General features: G+C 36.5%; 2 protein-coding genes and 1 non-coding gene across 3 annotated transcripts; 1 reads left to right on the top strand and 2 right to left on the bottom strand.

The window, feature by feature from the left end:
• On the bottom strand, nt 829-7,988 carry LOC109844386 (external alternative NAD(P)H-ubiquinone oxidoreductase B3, mitochondrial-like). The gene is made up of 10 exons (XM_020413393.1): nt 7,753-7,988; nt 5,807-6,071; nt 5,244-5,450; nt 4,664-4,914; nt 4,270-4,486; nt 4,051-4,155; nt 3,073-3,345; nt 2,809-2,930; nt 1,662-1,781; nt 829-1,271 (listed from the first exon to the last, which is right to left on the bottom strand). Exons 1-10 carry the CDS (start codon nt 7,833-7,835, stop codon nt 1,184-1,186), a joined length of 1,731 nt encoding a protein of 576 aa, XP_020268982.1. The 5' UTR covers nt 7,836-7,988; the 3' UTR covers nt 829-1,183.
• TRNAF-GAA lies at nt 13,432-13,504 on the top strand. Its single transcript has one exon. It is a non-coding gene; the product is annotated as a tRNA-Phe (tRNA).
• On the bottom strand, nt 15,157-20,883 carry LOC109844147 (heterogeneous nuclear ribonucleoprotein U-like protein 1). The gene is made up of 10 exons (XM_020413109.1): nt 20,758-20,883; nt 20,602-20,700; nt 18,780-19,543; nt 18,472-18,660; nt 17,862-17,970; nt 17,712-17,770; nt 17,451-17,625; nt 17,242-17,315; nt 16,362-16,935; nt 15,157-15,445 (listed from the first exon to the last, which is right to left on the bottom strand). The coding sequence occupies exons 1-10, from the start codon at nt 20,810-20,812 to the stop codon at nt 15,360-15,362; spliced, it is 2,184 nt and encodes a 727-aa protein (XP_020268698.1). The 5' UTR covers nt 20,813-20,883; the 3' UTR covers nt 15,157-15,359.

Below are 21,185 nucleotides of genomic sequence, written 5' to 3' on the forward strand. Positions count from 1 at the left end.
AAACTTACAGTATTTCTTTAGTTTTTGTGATGAAAATAAAAATAACTATGTATTAATGTAAAATGATAATAAAGAAAGTATTATACGTGGAGATCTTTGTGGTTATCGTCCATAAGTTTTACTATTGCAAGAGTTAATATTATATAATATATTAATTTATATATTTAATTGTCTATGTGCCCCCATATAGAAAAGTTTCTGGATCCATCCCTGTTGTTGTCCTTAACCTCTCATCAATGATAATGAAAGAAAAGTTTGCGTGATATTACAGTGATAATGTGCTCTCTTAGTTTGTCATGTATTATTGCATAATTCCTCACATAAATGTCAATTCCTTCGTCAAAAGCTTTTATAACATTTGATCCATAACTAAGTTTTAAATGTGAAGGGTTTGCTAATTCGACAAGCACTAATGATATCAATAATACTTACTTTTAATTTTGCGATTGCACCCAAGAAGGTTTAGCCGAGTTGGTAAGCTATCTATGAATAGTACTCCAATGTTTCAGGTTCGACTCTCATGAAGATCACAGGAATTTAATTTCCTGAAATACTGAAGACCGTGCTTTGGTTCTTACATAATGAGAAGGCCAAGACAAAACTAACATTATGATCTCTTTCTCCGTTGCAATGATAATAAGCATAGAAATAGAAATTAATGATATAAGAGAAAATTACAACATAAAGAACGTTCAGAAAAAAAAAATTTAACAAATACACGGCCTTTTCTGGTCAATTTTTCCAGAACAATTTTTCATTTCCTTCTTAACTGTGAACAAAGCAAAAAAAAAAATTAACAATTTTATTTTGGACGACAAAATAATTTTCTTTTCTCAATAATCAATTTGGAATGATAAAACAATCTGACTTTTGCAAACAAAGTCTAGTGTGTGAAAATCTGAATCCAAGATCTTACAGTGATATATGCCTGACGCCCTCAGGTATATACATCCATCACCGTATTTTATTACAACCAGCAAACAACAAGCAATGCTAAAAATTTTATAACAAACGCTTCAGAGATGATGATGAATCATAAGGCAAAATTTCTGATTACAGAAAAGGGAAAGTAACGTAGAGATGAACAAAGTTAAAAGCACGGGACTAAAACTCAAATGTGCTGGCGAAAAAACCTTTAGCCGAGTTTGTTTCAACTCAAAGAAGGATGAGCTTTTGAATTTGATTATATACGGCTAGAGTCCCTCCCAAATATGAATCGCCTCATCCAGTCCGAGACCACTAAGGCCCTTGTGCGCCAGCTAACTTGCTTACTATAAATGAGAAAGAAACACTCAGAACCAGGAGAATGTGTATTGAATTAACTCTGTGAAATCCTTTTATTATTTTTTTTTTCTTTCTTTAAGGTTTTGGGTTAATTGCGGATAGACCTCTTTAATTCAATTGTGTGGATAAACTCTCTGTACTATCACTCAATTGCAGATAGAACTCATTCTTTGACTCGTTTATCCTCAAGAGGTCTATTCGTCAAAGAACAATTTCCACATTCTCTAAGGGTAAAAGATTCAAAAATTTCACTCAGGTCTATCTGCAGCAATAGAACTAAGGGGGTCTTATCCGCAATTGGACAAAAGGATGAGGGTCTATCCGCAAGTAATGCTCCCTAGTGGTCAAAGTAAACTAAAATTGAAGCCAGTGCATACCTTGCATATACAGAGTACCAGAGCCACTGACTGCTGCGGCCTATTGATATCCAATCGCCGGGGAGTTGTGCAGCAGTTTGCTCTCCTCCTAATGGAGCAAATTGCCCCAAATGCTTGTACCTTCGAGAAAAAACAACGCAAATATCCATCAGATAAAGGGTCAAGGATTCATGAAGCTTTCGTTAATGAACTAAACAACTTAAAAATGGCAGCATATACTCAGTTAACTACACATGGCGCATGATACATTTTCTAGAGCTCAAGGCCACCAGACCACTGCATAAATAATCTTATATAGCACATGATAATTTGTTTGAGACTCTGTGTAAATTAAGTTTACAGCAAGTACCTTAGGAGTAAAAGTGTGAGTGTTCTCTAATAAAATTTGGACCATTATCATGCCACTCATAATACATAACATCTTTGACAGAGTAAAGCAAAGGTTACTGGTCAACATGCTGGAAACAAAGGTATAGTTAGGGGTAGTAAACGATCGAATCGAATCGAATACTAAGATGTCCGTATTTGTATTTGTTTAAAATTATTGAATTCGAATGTGGACTCTAAAATTCATATATCTAGTTTTTCGAATTCTAACTCGAATACTTGGTATTTGATAAATATTCATGAATATTCACGAATACTTATCGAATATCAAAGTATATTTATTCCGCTAAAGAATTTGATTTTCAAATAGTATTTGAATTCATAAATAAAATTTATTCCTTTATAATATATGATGTATATATATTTAAATTAAAATTTTAATTAGAAAACAGATTTAAGATTATTTAAGTCTTAAAATCAGGATATAAAGCTCAAGTAGAAATGGTATGTAGGTTAAAAATATGACATCATATGTGCAATAATACAAGTAATATGATGTGATCAAATTTTAAATGAATATTTAATAGACAAACGAATCGAATATACATCTGGTTAAATTCTACTCGTTAGTAAACTCGAATACTAAAAAATATTTGTTTAGTGGTAAATGAACTACCAAATCGAATATAACCGAATACTTTTTCAAACAATTATCGAACTATTTGTTAATTATTTGGTTCATTTCCACCCCTAGGTATAGTAAACAAGATAAAAGCTCAATTGATTTAGAAGTGTTACGAAAAATTGCAGAAACAGGTACCTAAAGGGGCGAAATCTATGACGACCCGATTCTCTAATCCGGATAGGTCCTTCAGGATTTTCTTCGTTGTCTTTCATTTTATTAAAGCATCGAGCTAGATAATTTCCTTGTTGTGCAGCAACCTGGTACATGGTTTATGAAGAAGAAGATTAAGCAAAGTTCCTTCAGCATAAATATTTCTCAGAATAGTAATGCCCTAATTCCGTTTGCACTGTCATTATATTGAAAAAACGAAAATTCTGTTTGATGATAATGGTGGAATACCTGAGCTGTTGCAGGAAGATTCTTGACCTGTGAATCCACATCAGCAAGAGCTTTTTTGAAGTCCTCTATGTTTAGTTCAACCGATTCTTTTGCAGCATTTCCTTCGGATTCCTTCACGAGATCTACAAAGTTGCTCATTTGCTTGGTCTTCAAATAGAGCTCCACCTGAGGATATCTTATGCAAATATCATCTAGGACATCATGGATCTCTTTCACAGTCAAAGTTCCAGAATTGTCCTTGTCCGCTATCTTGAAGATTTCAGAGACATTTTCCTGGAAATACATTGAAATCAAGGACAATTAGTTAGGATTCCTTCGTTCTCCCTCTCTTTGTAGTTTGGCTGCCAAGCAGAAGGCGAAATCAAGAAAGCTTCACAAAAGAATTGAAGATCTACAGATCCACGATAAATTCTTGACCAAGGTAACTATGAGAAAAATCTAGAACTAGTCAACAAAGACTCTCTTTTTTGGTCATGTACTTAGCAACCATCTAAACTTCCCCTAGAGTCGAGACTAGGTCATAAGATTGGACAGGCTTTCTATACAGAATTATGTTAATTTCTAGGGTAAAAAGAGAGGCCAAACAAAATCACATTACAGAAACAAGAAGAGATCATTACTTGGCTGTACACGCACAGCATTTAGAAACATGAAGTTTTAACTTAGTTCATTTATATGGTAAGGGGAACAATTTATTATTGGATGTGGTAATTGATATGGTTAATGAAGTATGTGGGTGCAATGAGATTTCATTGACTGACACTCGAGATGCTCAGCAAAAGAGAACAAGAAAATTTATAGAAAATAAATTCCTATCATATGACTGATCTTTCTAGTTGTGATTGCTTTTTTTGAGAAAAAAATCGTAGATACTGCCCTTGGTTTGGAAATTAATAAAGATCGTCAACCACTGTTTTTATAATAACTATCCTGGAACTGCGCTAAGTGATGAACTTCTGATATCCATACTACACATACCATGATTTTTCGTTGACTTATTGTGGCACAATCTCCAAGAGCATACACCCCATCGCATCCACGGACTCTTAGCCATTCATCAGTTGCTAACACACGCCTATCAGCCTGTACAGGTGAAGAGAGACTAATAGGTCAATATAACAAAGCAAATAAGAAGTGACTGATGATGATCCGAATTTTATAGAAATAAAGGTCCATCAAAAGCATAAATTTACTAACCTGACCGATTTGTTTCATGAAGTCCAATATGACCGGACGGGTACCAATGCCAGTAGACCAGACAGCCATTCCATAGGGTTCAGAAGTCTCTCCTGTAGATCTACTTATCATATGTATGGCATTATCAGACACTTTCACCACCTTAACTCCTGTTTTAACATCAATACCATCACGTCCAAACTTTTCTTCTGCAAAGTTTGTGATTCTCTTATCGAACCTGCACACAAAAAATGAGTCATAAAATAAAATTAATTATCCTATTTCATGTATAGATGCGTTTTTTCAGGTCTAGATGTTGAAAGATTAAGGAGAAAACCGGATCAGGTCATTCAATTTAATACTTCTAACCAATTAGAGAAACATAGAAGAGTTTAGACATTGTTTTCTTCCTTACATGGTTAAGATATGTTCTGAAGCCTCAACAACTGATATCTTCACTAATTTGCAAACTGTTGGATATAACTTAGACAAATCCTCTGTCACAAAATCATGCAGCTCTGCAGCAAATTCAACACCAGTTGGACCACCACCAACAATAACAAAATGAAGATTCTTCTTCCTTTGTTCATCATCTAGGTTTGGGAGGCTAGCTTTTTCGAAGCAGTCCATGACACTCCTTCGAATTTTCTGGGCATCCTCTACTTCCTGCATTAGTGTACTAATTAGTGAATTTACATGCAGGAGGCACAAGAGAAACATCAAGAAAATAAGGATATCACAACTAGATAAATTAAATTTTGCACAATTCATCTACGATGAGAACCACTTTAGATACTGCATGATATCCACGTATATTGCACAAAGGATAAGAACATTCATGCAAAAACATACTGTACGGACTAAGTAAGCCTTGTATCTCATGACATTTTTGTAAAAATCAGCGTATTAAATTCATAGCACAAATTAATCTTAAAAATAGCAAACAAGGTGATCATATTTTGTTTAAAAAAAGTGATTACAGTGAATGCTTGTACCTTCAGAAAATGACAATGCTCCATGACACCAGGGGTGTTAAATGTATTTGCTCTGGCTCCGAGTGCTACCACCAAGTAGTCATACTCAACCTGAAATTCTCCATTGCCATCTAAATTTGTTCCAATTTCAGACCGACAATGAACTTTCTTGTTTGCTGGATCAATCTTAAAACATTCAGCTTCCCAGAATTTAACCTCTCCCCCTTTCTGTTAAATTAAAAGTCATCGTCAAAACCATATTACCTATTTAGAAAAGAATGTTTCTACTGTATGTAAACCAGACTTGATAAATCAATGGAATGCAAGAGTATAAATAAAAAAGAATTAGTAAGAAAATCATGGATTAAGAGACTTATATCTCACATACATCATAACCAACAAAACCTAGCAAATGAAGTGAGACCAAACTCTTCCTCAAGTATCACAACTCATCACAAACTATATAGACGAAAACAGATATTAAGATGACCTTTTTGAGTCAAAAATGTAATCAAATATAAATGCTACCAAAAGAAATTCTCTAGCAAAAAAAGTGATTCTATCTCAACATAACTCATCTGTACCTTCTTTATGATTTTTCGGATTGGCTCAACAATGCTGCGTGCTTCAACTGTTCCACATGTAACACTTGGCAGCAATGGTGTAAAAGCAAAATAATTGCGAGGTGACACTACTTGCACATCATATAAGGAGCTATCCAGATTTTTCAGGAAACTAGTGCCAGCCCAACCAGTTCCAAGGATAACTACCTTCTTCCTGGCAGGAACCTGAGGTGATTCAACAGGAGGATTTGAGCTAGCATCAGTGTATGCCACAAGACCACCGCCGCTGCCATTTAAGAAGTGTTAGCTCAATTAGAGAAGATGTTCATATAAAAGTGGACGAAGAGTGTTAGTAACAATTTCTGATATCTCCTAGATTTCGGAGAAGATGCTCGAAAACCTACAGACTTAAATCATGTTCTGCAGAGGCGAAACATCTAAGATATATAATGCCTTGCTATGGATATTATTTCATGTACTGAGAGATTGTAATTGGATCATACAATATGCAGGAGAATTTGTGGTTGATTTACTTTTGCTAGCTATATATCCTTTGGTTTTTATCAAATTCTTGTTGCCTAAATGTACAAATCCTTCACATATGACATTTTGGGAAAGAAAATAAATTTTAAAATTTTTATTTGATTCGCTTCCTTGCATATATTCCAAACATTGGTGCCACATAAGGCCAGCTAAACTGCTTAGATTTACTGGTTTTGAACTTTTACGTGGGAATACAGCCACAGATGGATCAGACAATTTTGGAAATAGGCAGACGTAGATCCTCCCAGTAACACATATCAAAGTATGAAGAATGTAGATTCTTCTACTAACATCATGATTAACAACTACGCATCTTGCAGATATATAAGATTCTTCTACTAACATCATGATTAACAACTACGCATCTTGCAGATATATAAGAGCTCGAATCCATATTTTCTGACAGGCAGAGTTGATACATTAGAAGACAAATCAAAATGCAGGTTCATTATTCTTACTCTTTGAAGATGCCGGGTTAAATTTCAGTAACATCAAGCAAAAATCCCTCAAATTAGCATAAAAATCTTAGTTATATTCAATTTCTTACAACATTTAAGTTGTTTTATACATTATAACAACCGCTGAACACAATTAACTACTACAAGCATCAGACAAAATATGCAGAATATTAATCTATTATTAAATATTAAATTACATTCTAATCACATGGAAATCAATTCTTCCCAGAAAACTAAATTTTCCTTAAATTTCATTTTCAACAATCTTAAATTTATTGTAGATCACCAAATCTAGAAACCTTGATTGAGAGCTATAAAGAATACTAGCAGTATGAACGATTTAGGAAACTGTCAAACAAGCTAAAAAGGAGATCAAACCACTGAAAAGCAGCAGATCTGAAAAGACATCATAAGCAGCAGAATACCGTGAATTTACAAAAATACTCCAACAGACCACCAAACAAACAAGATTTAAGAACAAACGTACACGATTCCGTCAAACTTCAGAGCTCCGGAAGAGTAAACAGACACTAACTCGCAACCAAATCCAGTAAACTCTACATAAAAACTCTGATAAATCACTAAACAAGCAAGATCTGAGCACAACAGTCACAATTCCCGCCAAATTCACAATCCCAGCAGTATCATCAAATGATAAGATCGAATCAAGAAAAAAGAAATAACAGCTCGTGAAAGCTCCAGAAGAGCAGAGGGACACTAATTACGACCTAAATCCCGTAAATTCTGCATAAAAATCCACTAAATCGCTAAAAATAGAGATCTGAGCACAAACCGACGCTATTTTCCGCCAAATTTCACAAGTCGAAGATCAAATAGAGAAAATAAACACTAAATAAGTAAGGTTTGAGCACATGTAGGCGCTACTCCCGCCAAATTTCACAAATCTTTGCGATCTCGCGGAGCGATCAGATCAAATCGAGGAGAGATCGAGAAAGAGAGAGGTACCTAGCAGCGGCGATGAGAACGATGAAAGGGCGGTTGGTGAGAGCGCGCGAAGTTCGGTCGAAGAAGAAGGCGGCGAATCTCATGGCGACGCCGGCGACGAGATCTAGAGAGAGAGAGAGAGATTTGTGGCGGTCTTTTTTTTCGTTTTCTCGTTTACTTTTAAGGGGGTGTTTGGTGTCTGTTTGTTGATTGTTGACTCCTTTCTGTTTTGTTTATGGATCTTAAGACATGGGATTATGGGCTGCGTACTTATCGTTTGCTTATGTTAAGTAAACATGTCTTTTTTTAATTAAGAAGGCGAGACTGATATTATCACGCTTGTTTTTATTTTTTATTCCTTTGGTGCGATCATCTTCTCTTTATTATTGGATGGGAATGGATGAAGAAAAGTTGCATCTCTACATCGAACAATTTTTTTTTCTTGAGTGGGTGTGAATTTATCATTTTATATACAAAAATAACTCGGGGTTCCCAAATAGGGGACCAAGGGGAGACATGTGAGGTGTCCACCTGAATGCATGATGTACTGTTCATGTAATAATGCATCATGCATTCAGGGGAAGACAACTCACGTATCCCCCTTTGCGTCCCCTATTTGAGGTCCCTGTAGCAACACACTTTTATATATCATACTAAAATTATGTCCAAATTAAGGTGCTACCACAAAAAAGCAAGTAGTGTATTTATCATTTTATTTTTGTCCAAGACTTCAATTAATTGACGATAACACATGAGAATGTTCCTTTGACTTTATAACCAGCAAACCTTCCATGTGACTGGGAACCTCATTGCTGGAGCCGCGAAAAGGATGAGGCCAAATTCTAAACCCACCAGCCTCACCCATTAAGAACACCTCTCTATAAATGTGGGTCCCCGAGATGGGCTTCATGCGACGCTCGTGGTTTATTAGCTTTAAGAAAACGTGATGCTGACTACAAGTCTACAGCCTCCCATTTGTAGGCCGCCTATGTTCGTGTGAAGAAGCCAGCAACCACACGAAACGGAGGTTGATCGGGTGGCGCTAATCCAACACCTCTCTTTTCCTTTTAATGTTCTTTTTTTCAATGCTCTTGATCAATGTTTCGAAGAGATCTCGCCCCGGGCCGGGGGGGGATTAAAGTTATAAGTTAGAGCGAGAAACAAAATTTGACAAATAAATAAAGATTTGCGCATGGTATCACACTAACTGACAGCATAATTAACTTGGATCATCATAAAAAAGAACATTAATAACTAAGCCACATTTTCAGAAAATTTATTAACTGAAAAAAATAAACACGGAATAATAAACGCTAGATGGCACTTAAATACCCTATTGTTTTACAATCTTTACATTTAAATACCCTAATCTGTAAAATGTGGCACTTAAATATCTAAGTTGTCAATTAGAATATTATTAACTGTGTCAAAAGAAGTCTATTAGCACGAAAATACTCCTCTATGCAACTTAATCTCCTTCAACAGTCAAATAAGGCTAAGTAACAAAAAACAAAAACAAAAAAAAAAGCTACAGTAATAAGTACATATTCTGTTTAAATCTCAAAATTACATAGATTTTTTCTAATAAAATCTTAAAGCTTGGGTGTGGAAGTTTTCTATATTACCGAGTAGAAGACCAAAATACCCCTCATTTCTTCAACCAATTTCGCGCCATATTTATCTCCAACAACATTAAAAAAAAATTTGATCATTCTGACAACAACAAAGACTCATATAAGCCACCCAATTTCCAGACTCTCTACTATGAAAAATGAATTATAATCCACTAAATTTATCAAAACACTTTTGCTTATAATTTATTTGTTATAATCCATTTGTGAATCATAAGCCAAATGAATTATATGCCCAAAGTAGTCATAACATGCTCTTCCGGAAGTGCTTTAGAAATAAGCACAAATCTAATGCGGCACATGAAAATAACTTGGAAATAAGCACCATATCCTCAACCGACACGAACGAAGATAAGCAATGGCTTCATTCAAGGAAATAACCTTTCGACCGGTACAAATCAATTTCACTTTCAATTCCTAGAAAAGTCTGTAAAAATGTATTACGTAATTTTTTTTTTCTCAAGATCGACAATTCCGCAAAAGCAAATTGAGGATTGCAGATGATAAAAACGCACCAAACCTTTATTCTCAGGAAAAAAAAGCACCAAACCTTCAGCAAGCAAAGAGCAGATGCTTTTATCTTTCGAATTGTTACCTGTCATGAATATCAAGCTACTAGAAGAAAAAAATGATACATGTTTACATGAAAATAATGAGAAATGTAGCGCCGTTATTTAACTCCAAACTCGTGAGGAACAAGAGAAGAAGCTGATAGACGACGACAAGATCTTTGCTGAGTTTTTCCAGCCTCCAAGCGCACATTGCGTTTTGTTTCGCAGGAGGATAGTTATAAACTAAAACTCAGCGTGACACAAAATCCTTTAAAAATTAAAGAAAAAATATTAGGGCTGTTTGGTTTGTTTCATATATATAGGGAAATGCATTTCCATGTACAAAAACACAAGTTTTGAGTTTTTCAAACTTTTCCAATAAATAGATTAGTTCGCTTTGGTTCGCACAAAAAAAATGGTGGGAAACCAATGTATTTATTTTTCTTGTGTTTGGTTCGCATGGAAAAAAAGGAAAAACTTTTGTTTATATGGCAAAAAGCTGATGTGGCAGCAGTTTTCGTCGATTTCACGAGGTTGAGGAAGGAATTAGGGGAGAGAAAAAAATTTGATGTGGCGGCGATTTTCGCCGAGTTTCCCTTCTTCAACCCTAGCGAATCAAAGATAAGAAAAAAAAACCTACGGAAAACTTATATCCTACGTGACCACGAAAAATCTGATGTGGAGGCGGTGTAAAAAACTTTTCCACCGAGTTAAAAAACGAACCAAACAGCCCCTAAACGTAAATGTACGGGAAAAAATGACTTCGAACCGAATTTTTTGAGCAGGTTCCCCCTTTTCAGGGGCTTGGTTACACAACACTCCGCTTTGCAAAACAAAAACACCACTCGCTAAACACAAACCTTAGAAAATTCCATTTGGATGTAGAAGAAACTCTGAGTATGTTCTCCATTGGCTGTTTGTTTGCTAAGGGGCTGTTTGGTTCGTTTCCTTGATATAGAGAAATGCAATTCCATGTAAAGAAACATAAGTTTTGAGTTTTCCAAATTTTTCCAATAAATAGATTGTTTTGCTTTGGTTCGCACGTAAAAAATGGTGGGAAACCAATGTATTTATTTTTCTTGTGTTTGGTTCGCATGGAAAAAAAGGAAAAACTTTTGTATTTCTTGTGTTTGGTTCGCATGGAAAAAAAGGAAAAACTTTTGTTTATATGGCAAAAAGCTGATGTGGCAGCAGTTTTCGTCGATTTCACGAGGTTGAGGAAGGAATTAGGGGAGAGAAAAAAATTTGATGTGGCGGCGATTTTCGCCGAGTTTCCCTTCTTCAACCCTAGCGAATCAAAGATAAGAAAAAAAAACCTACGGAAAACTTATATCCTACGTGACCACGAAAAATCTGATGTGGAGGCGGTGTAAAAAACTTTTCCACCGAGTTAAAAAACGAACCAAACAGCCCCTAAACGTAAATGTACGGGAAAAAATGACTTCGAACCGAATTTTTTGAGCAGGTTCCCCCTTTTCAGGGGCTTGGTTACACAACACTCCGCTTTGCAAAACAAAAACACCACTCGCTAAACACAAACCTTAGAAAATTCCATTTGGATGTAGAAGAAACTCTGAGTATGTTCTCCATTGGCTGTTTGTTTGCTAAGGGGCTGTTTGGTTCGTTTCCTTGATATAGAGAAATGCAATTCCATGTAAAGAAACATAAGTTTTGAGTTTTCCAAATTTTTCCAATAAATAGATTGTTTTGCTTTGGTTCGCACGTAAAAAATGGTGGGAAACCAATGTATTTATTTTTCTTGTGTTTGGTTCGCATAGAAAAAATAGGAAAACTTTGGTAAACAAAGCTGAGAAGGAAAAAAATCTGACGTGGCAAAGTTTTTATCAATTTCACTTGGTTGGGGAAGAAAATCGGAGAGGGAAAAAAATCTTAGTTGGCGGCGATTAAAGCAGAGTTTTCCCTCTTCCATTCGAGCGAACCAAAACGACACAAAAAAATGGACGGAAACAAAAAAGCTGACGTGGAGGGCTAAAAATCTGATGTGTAGGGGTTATCTGAGTTTTCCACCCCTTATAATAGCGAACCAAACAGCCCCTAAAAAAAATGAGAAAACCCCATGCCAAGCCAGATTTCAAGAAATGCCCCCTGCCAACGTAGCATTTTAGTTTCAACCGATTTCCAAATCATATGTTTGTTTCGTTTTGTAATTTAAAAAAATAAGGGTATCACGTAGTATGTCACGTCAGATATTTGAAAAAAGTGTTTTCACACCAAAAACTTCTGAAAACACTTGAAAATATCACTTCAATGAATTTTTAATTACTAAAAACACTGTTAAAACAGTGACTGTAAATAAAACAGATTATTTAATTGCTGAAAATACAGTACTATTACAGCTAATTTTCATTTCCTTTCTTTATGTTCAAACAAACACAAGAAATGAAAATCGAAACAATGTTACTATTGAGGCTGCATTTGTTTCTTATGTGATGTGACAGTGATTTCATTGCGAAACAAACAAAAATAAGAAGTGCGGAAAATATCTTGAAATCTCTTGAAATGAGTTGAAATGTGAGTTTTCCATTTCCGATTTTTTCCGTAAAACAACTAAACAGCCCCTAAACAAAAAAAAAGTACTGGCATCTAAACTACGAGCTCCGAGCTATTTCCATACTATCGTAAAGTATCAAGCAAGGAATTTGCAAACCAACGTTATTCATAAAAATAAAAGTCTAATTGTTATTTTGACTATCAAATGCAAAAGCTGGGAATTCTTCCCAACAAGGCAAAAAGATGGAGTTCTGAGGGACTAATTGATTGTTAAATTAAGCAGATTGGTCAACATATTTCAGGATTTAGCCTTCCAAAGCCCCAAATTACACAATTAGGTACTGAAAATCCAAGATTAGTGATCTCTAATATTTTATTAATGCCTCAGTAATGCCAATAATATCATTTGAACGTAGGAGCTACAAGTAGGTTCTCCTCGTAAAACAAGGGACTTGGAACTGCCTGCGCCTCAAAAAATTGGCCATATCATCACTGGCAATAGAAATCTATACCAAATTTAGCGATTAAAGCAACAAAAAAAAAACGAACTGATCATTTCATGACCCAAAATAGAATTACAAATATCATCAGGCTCAGGCTAATATCAGCTTTCTCAATCAGGAATTATCAGAAGCAGAACTGGCGTTTAAAGCTGTTATTTTTCTCATCACAGCAAACACGTTTTCACTATTTACCAAAAATAATAATAACAATAGCATCAAATTTCAACTTTTTTTTACCGAATAATGTGAACCCGTGTCAAAATTTAATTTTGACGGTGAAAATCTAAAGGGCAGAAGCTTTACCTTCAGATCGGGGATATATAACGCCCCGATATTTTTGACAATTGACTTCAGAATTGGCCCCTGAAACCCTAGAGAGATACGGGAGGGGCGCCCCTTTATCGCTGTTTGAAGAAACGCTAACCCTAGATCATGGGATCCAACGGTTAAAAACTGGACATCGGGATAATTCCTATCTTCTCTTAAAGTGGCTTCTTCAAACATGCGGGGATAGCTCAGTTGGGAGAGCGTCAGACTGAAGATCTGAAGGTCGCGTGTTCGATCCACGCTCACCGCACAAAACCTTTTCTTCCGCCATACTCTTTTTTTTTTTTGCAAATAACAAGCTTAAAACTTTTATTCTAATCAACTCTTGAATTTTAAATTTGAAATAGACATTTGATTTCAAGAACAAAGCCCCACCCCCATTTGATTTTGAGAACGAAACGCTCAGGATTGTTCTAATTTGAGTTTCGATTTTTTACCAGTGCAACCCTCTTTGAAACTTCACGGTGCTCCTCCACCCATTCCTTAGAGCTTCTCTCTCCAACGGGGCTGCAGCCCCCGAAGTCCTCCATCTCCGGGGAATGGTGCTACAAATATGCAGCCTTCCCCCCAAAATTCACAGGTGGCCGCAAATTTTTCTAAATACCCACTTTGCCCTTTTAATATTTTACAAACAATTACTTATTATTTCTATATCCTTTTTAATTAGTAACTAGTAATTTAAAATTAACATATTATTTCTACTAATTATTTTTAAATAAAAAATTTTACAGTTGGAAATATCTTATCGATACCTTCAAAATGAGACTAATATTGAATAATATTAATTAAAATATAAAATTCCAAAAAAACAAGTAATTAAAAATGAAAATGCATTAGAAAATTTTAGTATTAATTTATAATATATTGAAAATACATTGAAATTTAGAAATGTGAAAAAGAATTGTTAAATGGAGAGAAATTGAAACGGAGTTGAAAATGAAGGAGTGTGGTTGGAGTTGCAAAGCTCTATTTTGGCATATTCCTTAGAATATGCTTTAGCGGGGACTCCAAAATAGAGCCAATGGTTAGAGTTGCTAGTCCTCTCGGAAAATTCCATAGTTTAACTTCGGATTTCGAACCGTGCTCAAAGTAAAAAGTGTTGCAACGAAGGGGGGTTAAAAAACTACATGGTATCATAAATACATTTGTAAGTCCAACCACTGGCAGGAGAGAGGGAGGTTTGGGGGCCACGTGCCCCCTCCCCCTGTTAGTTTGCATGACTGTTTACTTCAAGACCCGTCCTTTTTAGTTTTGATATTTAAGGAAAAAATTTCAAAACAATCTCATTTACAAAATATTCCTAAAAAACGACCTCATTTGAAAATTATTGTCAAAACCGATCTAGTTTCAGCCGTCGGGCTAAAACAACGGACGGAAAATACTTTAAAACTTCACAGGATTTGAAATCCCGTGAAGTTTAACAGCCATTTAATTAAGCTGCTAAACTTCACGGGACTTCAAGTCTCGTGAAATTTGGAAACTTTTTTTGCCAAAACCGATCTGGTTTCAGCCCGATGGCTAAAACCAGGTCAGTTTTGACAAATACTTTTGAAAGATGTCGTTTTTTGCTAATAATTTTGAAAAAAAACGGTTTTGAAAATTTGACCGATATTTAAACATGGTATTGTTTTTCAAATTTAATTCGTGTAAAATCACTATTTTTGCCTAAAGGGAATCCTGCCATATGCTGGGAGATTTATCTACTTGCATTTTTTATCACCTTTGGCTTTGAGTTGTTCAATATTACTATAAATTCACAAGTTATTCAGAAAAATACATATTACTTTACTTCCTTGTGTACCATGTTTAAACCCCAGTAATTTTTTCAGGTGCATTCAACAAGAAAGGTAATCCACCTTGAGTTTTATCCTCTTATTTCTCACCACCGGCGCATACACTGCATTACAAATGCAATATGAACAACAAGAATCATCATGATAAATGTTCAACAAGCGCACATACCGCATTACAAAGTATCAGGTTCAGAGTTCACCATATACACACATCCTGACGCAACATTGGTTATGTAAAGTTTCGAACATCTCATTTGTCAATCAGAACTTTGCACGGTGAGATCACGTGCAAAGTTGCGTCCTTGATTGTCGTCAGCGATACCATGAACCATGAGGGTGGTTCATTGCTGGAGGCGTCCCAGATGGAGGCCTAGGTGCAGGAGGCCCGTAAGGCGAACCTGCAGAAGATCAAAATGAAGCTCAGTATATTTGGAAATTCTCGAGGCAGTACATGATTGAATGATAAGCGATAGGAAAAGTTTTGCTAAAAGATGGCAGCTCGGTTATTACTCATGTCGAGATAGCTCAACATACATGTTAGCCTAGAAGGCATTAGTTAAAGCTTCCCTTTTTTTTCCCTTCTTCTCTCTGGGCGGGGGCGGGGTCGGGGGAATATACCGAACATGTGAATGGTACTTCAGATTTTTATGTTCTGATAATTTAATGCATACAACTTGCATTTATTATAAATTCATTGCAGTAGCCAGACAAAAAGAGTACAAACAAAAACGATCTCATTTTGTTAAAATTAGTAAAATAAAAAATAGTAAAATAAAAAAAGCTTAATACAAAAACAATGGAGCACACAGATATTTAGCAGTGGAAATATGCAAAAACCTCCCAACTGTTAGACGTTGCAAGCTTCATAGCTATACATTAAGGCGCGTTTGGCAACCCAGAAGTAAATGGGAAGTAAAGAAGCAGAGAGAATTACCTTCAATTTAAAAACTTGTTTGGATGACAGAAAGTGAAGAGGTAGAAAACTGCAGTTAATGTGACATCCTTTTTTATCTATGTTCTATTTGGTTATCACGGAAAGAGAACAATGGAATGTGAACATTTACAGGCGAAGTGATAAGGACAGAGAATGGAAAATTAATTCCTCTCCCCTCCATTCACTTTCCGTCTACTTTTCATCCATTTTCTCGATAATTAGGGGACCGTGAAAAGAGTTAAAAATGCCAATGTGACACCCTCCGCTTTCCAATTATTTTTCAATGTGACTTTCCAATATGTGGTCAACCTTCTATTTAACCCAACCACTCTTTTAAGTTTTCATTGAAAAATAAAAAGAGTAAACACGCAGAATCATACCATATGTCGTTTGATGAGAGTTACTCCACTCATATGGTGACCTTGAAACATTGCGTTCGAGTGGAGAAACTCTTGGCATGTGCGGGTGTGGACTTGGACTGCTATATGATGGTGGAGGATCTAAAGGATAGTTGTAGTAAGGCCTGCCAATAGGGCTGGAACTTTCAAATCTTGGTCTTCCAAATCCATCTTGAGGAACTTGCTGAACTCTGGGATCATGAAGATGTGCACCAGGACTGCTATAAGAGGGTGGATCTGATCGATACCCATGACCAGCTATCCCCATAGATCTCGAACTCTCAAAGCTCAGCCTTGTGGAGTTATCTGTTGCTCTGTACGATCGATAAGGGTCTGCATCAGCAATGGATGAGAAACTCCTTTCAGAGGCATTTCTCATATAAGGACCGGAGTCGGTAGAGCGCTTATAAGGATCAAAACCATCTCTTTGGTATGCAGTTGTATCATTCTTTGAATAATGATTATATGAGCTATTATTCGGAAGATGGGGAATAGCTTCACCTAACCTTGCCTGGTTATCAACAAAAGAATCAGGTGATGGATATGATGGGTTAACCTGTACAGAAAACGTGTCAGTTTATAACTGCTACAAATATGGAGATACAAAAAATGACATCAAAGGAAAGCATAGAGGAGGGTTAAGCTAAATAACTCAAGCATTCATATCTAGCCCCTCATTCGTAACATGTAAATAAATTAGCACATACATAAATGAGTTAAATGAGCCTGCAATTATTATCAACCGGAAGCAATAATTTAAGATTATATGCATTTGCGGTCACATCCGAAAGGTAAGATATTGAATTTATAATAAATCAAATTTCTAAATAATAATATACAAAAAACTTTAATCATGACTTACTTGTAGGGGACTCAGATTATCATGATGGGGAAAGATGGATGCCGATTGATGATATGGCCAATGTCCTCCAACAGCTGCATAAGGGTACATCACATGATAGTCGTTCAGCAGTTAATATTAATGCTGGAATATTGTCATAAAATATAATATAATGATCAGGACATGAATCCTAAACAAACAAACAAACAAAAAAGTTTCAGGGTAGAAACCTGGAGTAACTCCTTTATTCATGAACACTGGACAGGAAAATGATTGGACGGAGCTTGCACGAGAATTTGGTGAGAAATTAGGCTTTGCGGTCAAATTAGAAGCAGATCTCAGTTCGCACTTCATTTCATCTAAGTGCCTTTGTGCCTCCTCTCTCCCTAGTTCAGTAAATATAACCTTGAACAATGAAGCATGTCACTGAGGCAGTCTAGAAAATAAAATGAAATGCACGACAGGGTAGCACTTGAATGCTTAGCAACTACCTCATCGAAAACCTCATTTGAACGAGGCATGTCTTTACTTGCTGGTAAAACATAGTTGGCTGACAAACAATAAAACAAACTCAGAAAAAACTATAATTTGAAATTTTGGTGCCTTAAAAATCACAAGTTGCGGGGCGAGCTGATAAATACCTAGCATCTCATTCACTGCATCTTGAGGTACTTCTTTCCCCATCTCTTTAAACCGCTTCTCAGCTCGACACTTTAACTCATTAGGTGTTGGAAATACAACAACCGCAATCTTTGCAGCACAAGATATGACAATTCAGGAATTAGTACTCGTAACGAGATCAATAATAGTTGAATTTGGACAACTAAAAGTTCTAACATTAAATATAAAAACCATGGGGATCCACTACACCACATATTTAACATGCTGTGACCCTTAAAGAAAAGGAACTTAATTTATTTTCTTTCTGATTTACTTAGCAAGTAGTTTGTGAAAAATAATTTCATCAGGGAAGTTATGTGGAGAAACTTTACTATCTTAGTTTGACCAGAAGAGGGATGCAAGGGTGAATCATTTTATCTAAACTGACATATATTGAGGGTAACGTTAAATTAATTATGGACAAGAAAAGACAGCCGCTCTTGACACCTACGATTTTAAAGTTGGCGAAAACAATTAACAGTCTAACTGTTAAGTACTACAGGAGGACAGAAAACACTCCAAAATGGCAATGCTTGAAACTTATGGCTATAAATTCTCATAAAGGACAAAAGCTCATGACTCCGGGCTCACCTTGCGGTAATTTACAAATGCCTTTAATTTGCGATTACGAGCACTCTTGTACACATTTGTCTGATCAAGAATGTAATTCCGCCGTGTCTTAGAAGCTTGCGTTAACAATGTATTGAATATTCCGGTGGCGCGGTCCATCAGGCGCTCGAAACGCTCACCATAATTATGTTTTCGTATCAGTCCTGGTACCTGGACGGAACTCGTCATCAATAGCCAAATATCTATTCCTGAGAAAGTTCAACTAATAGAAAGGGAAAAAATTACATAAATTGCAGAAAGGAACATCTATCTGATGTTAAAGCACAAACCTTCATCTGATCCAAAGCAAGGTTTGTTCCAAGTATAACATATCTTTTTTCTGGATGTTCCTTCACCCATTTCTCTGCCCATGTAGTTTTCCCAGATGCTGGTAGCCCAACCATCATCAAGACCTCACATTCTTCAGGACTGGAAAATGACGGCCCAAGTATAGCATTTCCTTCTCCAGTAGCACAATTCCATGGCTTAAAGCCTTCTTCAGGAATCAATCCATCCTCGACACTAAACTGGAGCTGAACTACCACATTTTTCAGTAGCACGTGTGGAAATAATGCAGATTCCCAGGGTAGGTCTTTTACAGGAGTGTCAACCACACAAAGGCCCCGTGAACTTGCATCAAATTGTGAAGCAATACCCAACCATTTCCCATTCTTGGAGAACCCAATTGTTGCTAGGGGCCTACTCTCGAGGTCTACACAACAAACAATTGTATCACCTACACCAAAATTTTCACCATAATCTGTAAACTTCCTCGCATTTGAGTATTTCCCTGTACCGCCAAACCCAAAACTATGCAGGGTTTCTCCCAGGTTTCCAACAGGGTCATCCCCTCTTGAGATTCCAACACGAGCCACGTGTTGCTGATCAGATGGAGTATCCACCAAGTCAACAACTTGCTCTGAGACAATTTTACAACCAAAGCAATATTTTCCTCTTCTTATCCCAACATTAGCTCGAGCACCAGACCAACAATAGGCAAATCCTTGTTCATGAAGTCCATGCCCTCGAAGGCCGTTCCCACCAATATCAAAATCTGAAGAAAAAAAAAATCAGCCAGAAATATAAGTATTAACATTACTGTTTATTTAAGAAAAACTCATATTCACACAAATTCATTCCATTGTAGCTGCCATATTATGCACAACTGACAACTCATGCACACACAGAAGAACGTTAACCAATAAACAAACAAAATTCTTAACAGGCAACAACCAATTAAATCAGTGGGCGAGCTTCTGACCTGAATCTTAGTTCAAGAGAAAATAGTCGGTACAAGAATATCAAATTAATCACCATTATGTCCAGAGAATTGACGTTGGCTATTGGAGCACAACTCGGGGTTCACAAAAGCCTGATGACTAGCTCACATGCAGAGATACACCATGATGGGACAAAACATTCGAATCTACTTGGAAACCATTCCTATATAGGTTCATTTAAAGAGATTGCATCAATAACTATACATAAAGACATGCGAAAACAGTTAAGCTGTCAATACCGAAAAAATCCAACCGACGCTAACAATCTGAAATTACTAAAACTGCTCCAACACCAAATAATTATAGCCCGAGACTGATATCGAGATTCTGGTCCTTGGTGCTTAATCATGAAGTTTAAGTTTAAGTTTAAACTTGTGCAACCAGGGATCAAACCTCCAGATTCAGGAACAATGTTGACAACAAAAGTGTGAAACACACTCATATCCTTTCTGTGCCCAAACTGAGAAATAGTAATACTATAACACTTTTTTCACTCGGAAAAAAAAAATGAAATTCCAAACAGACTTCAATGCAAACAACAAAACCGAAACTTTTTCCAAATTTCAGAAGCAACCCCCTTTTATCCTAACTTTCTCCGAATTTTCAAAATTTTCCTTATCGACGCTGAATCACTGCGCAACAAGGAGTAATTTTATGACAAAAAATTCCCCAAAAAAAAAAACAAAGATGATATTAAAACCCTAGAACAAAATCAACGCATAACGCAAAAAAATCCCCAAATAACGCAGCGTTCTAACTTCTATAACCCTAGACAGAAAATGAGAAGTATAAAACTCTGGAGAATTATGGGACGCGGAGATTGGTACGGTACCTAGATCGCAGTCAGCCGGATTGAGGGCTACTCGGAGCGAATCGGGCGGTTTGGGCGAACCGGTCGCAGGTTCGGGTCGGGCCCGCTTCGCCGCCGGACCCGGCTCAGCGTCGGGTTCCGGAGGTGGATGGTGCTGCTCCCGCTTCGCCGCCGGACCCGGCTCAGCGTCGGGTTCCGGAGGTGGATGGTGCTGCTTGCCGGACGATGACATGGGGCTTTGCGGGTCGAGCTTCAGGAAGATGGGTGGGACTGAGAGATGTTGGTTCTATTTATAGTGTTTTTTTTAACCGACTTTTAAGGTTCTGTTCGGTTCTAGAACAACTTCAGCTAGATTAGGTTTTATAATATTCGAAATCTAAACGACTGAACTTTTATGCTCTTTCGAATGTATAAGTAATTAATATTAATACTGTTGATGTCGGTTATCAAACAGGGGGTTTAGTTAGAGATCAGTGTTGGGTTAGGGTACTCAAGCTTCTTTACATGTCTGGTGATGAAGCTTGATGTTCTCTTCTGCACATAACAAGCTCGTGAGAAGCTGGGGTTGGGTTCTCCGGTTGTTCCTCCGACGATCAAGTTAGCAT

This window comes from Asparagus officinalis, chromosome 6, assembly GCF_001876935.1.
Source record: "Asparagus officinalis chromosome 6, Aspof.V1, whole genome shotgun sequence".
NCBI lineage: Eukaryota > Viridiplantae > Streptophyta > Magnoliopsida > Asparagales > Asparagaceae > Asparagus > Asparagus officinalis.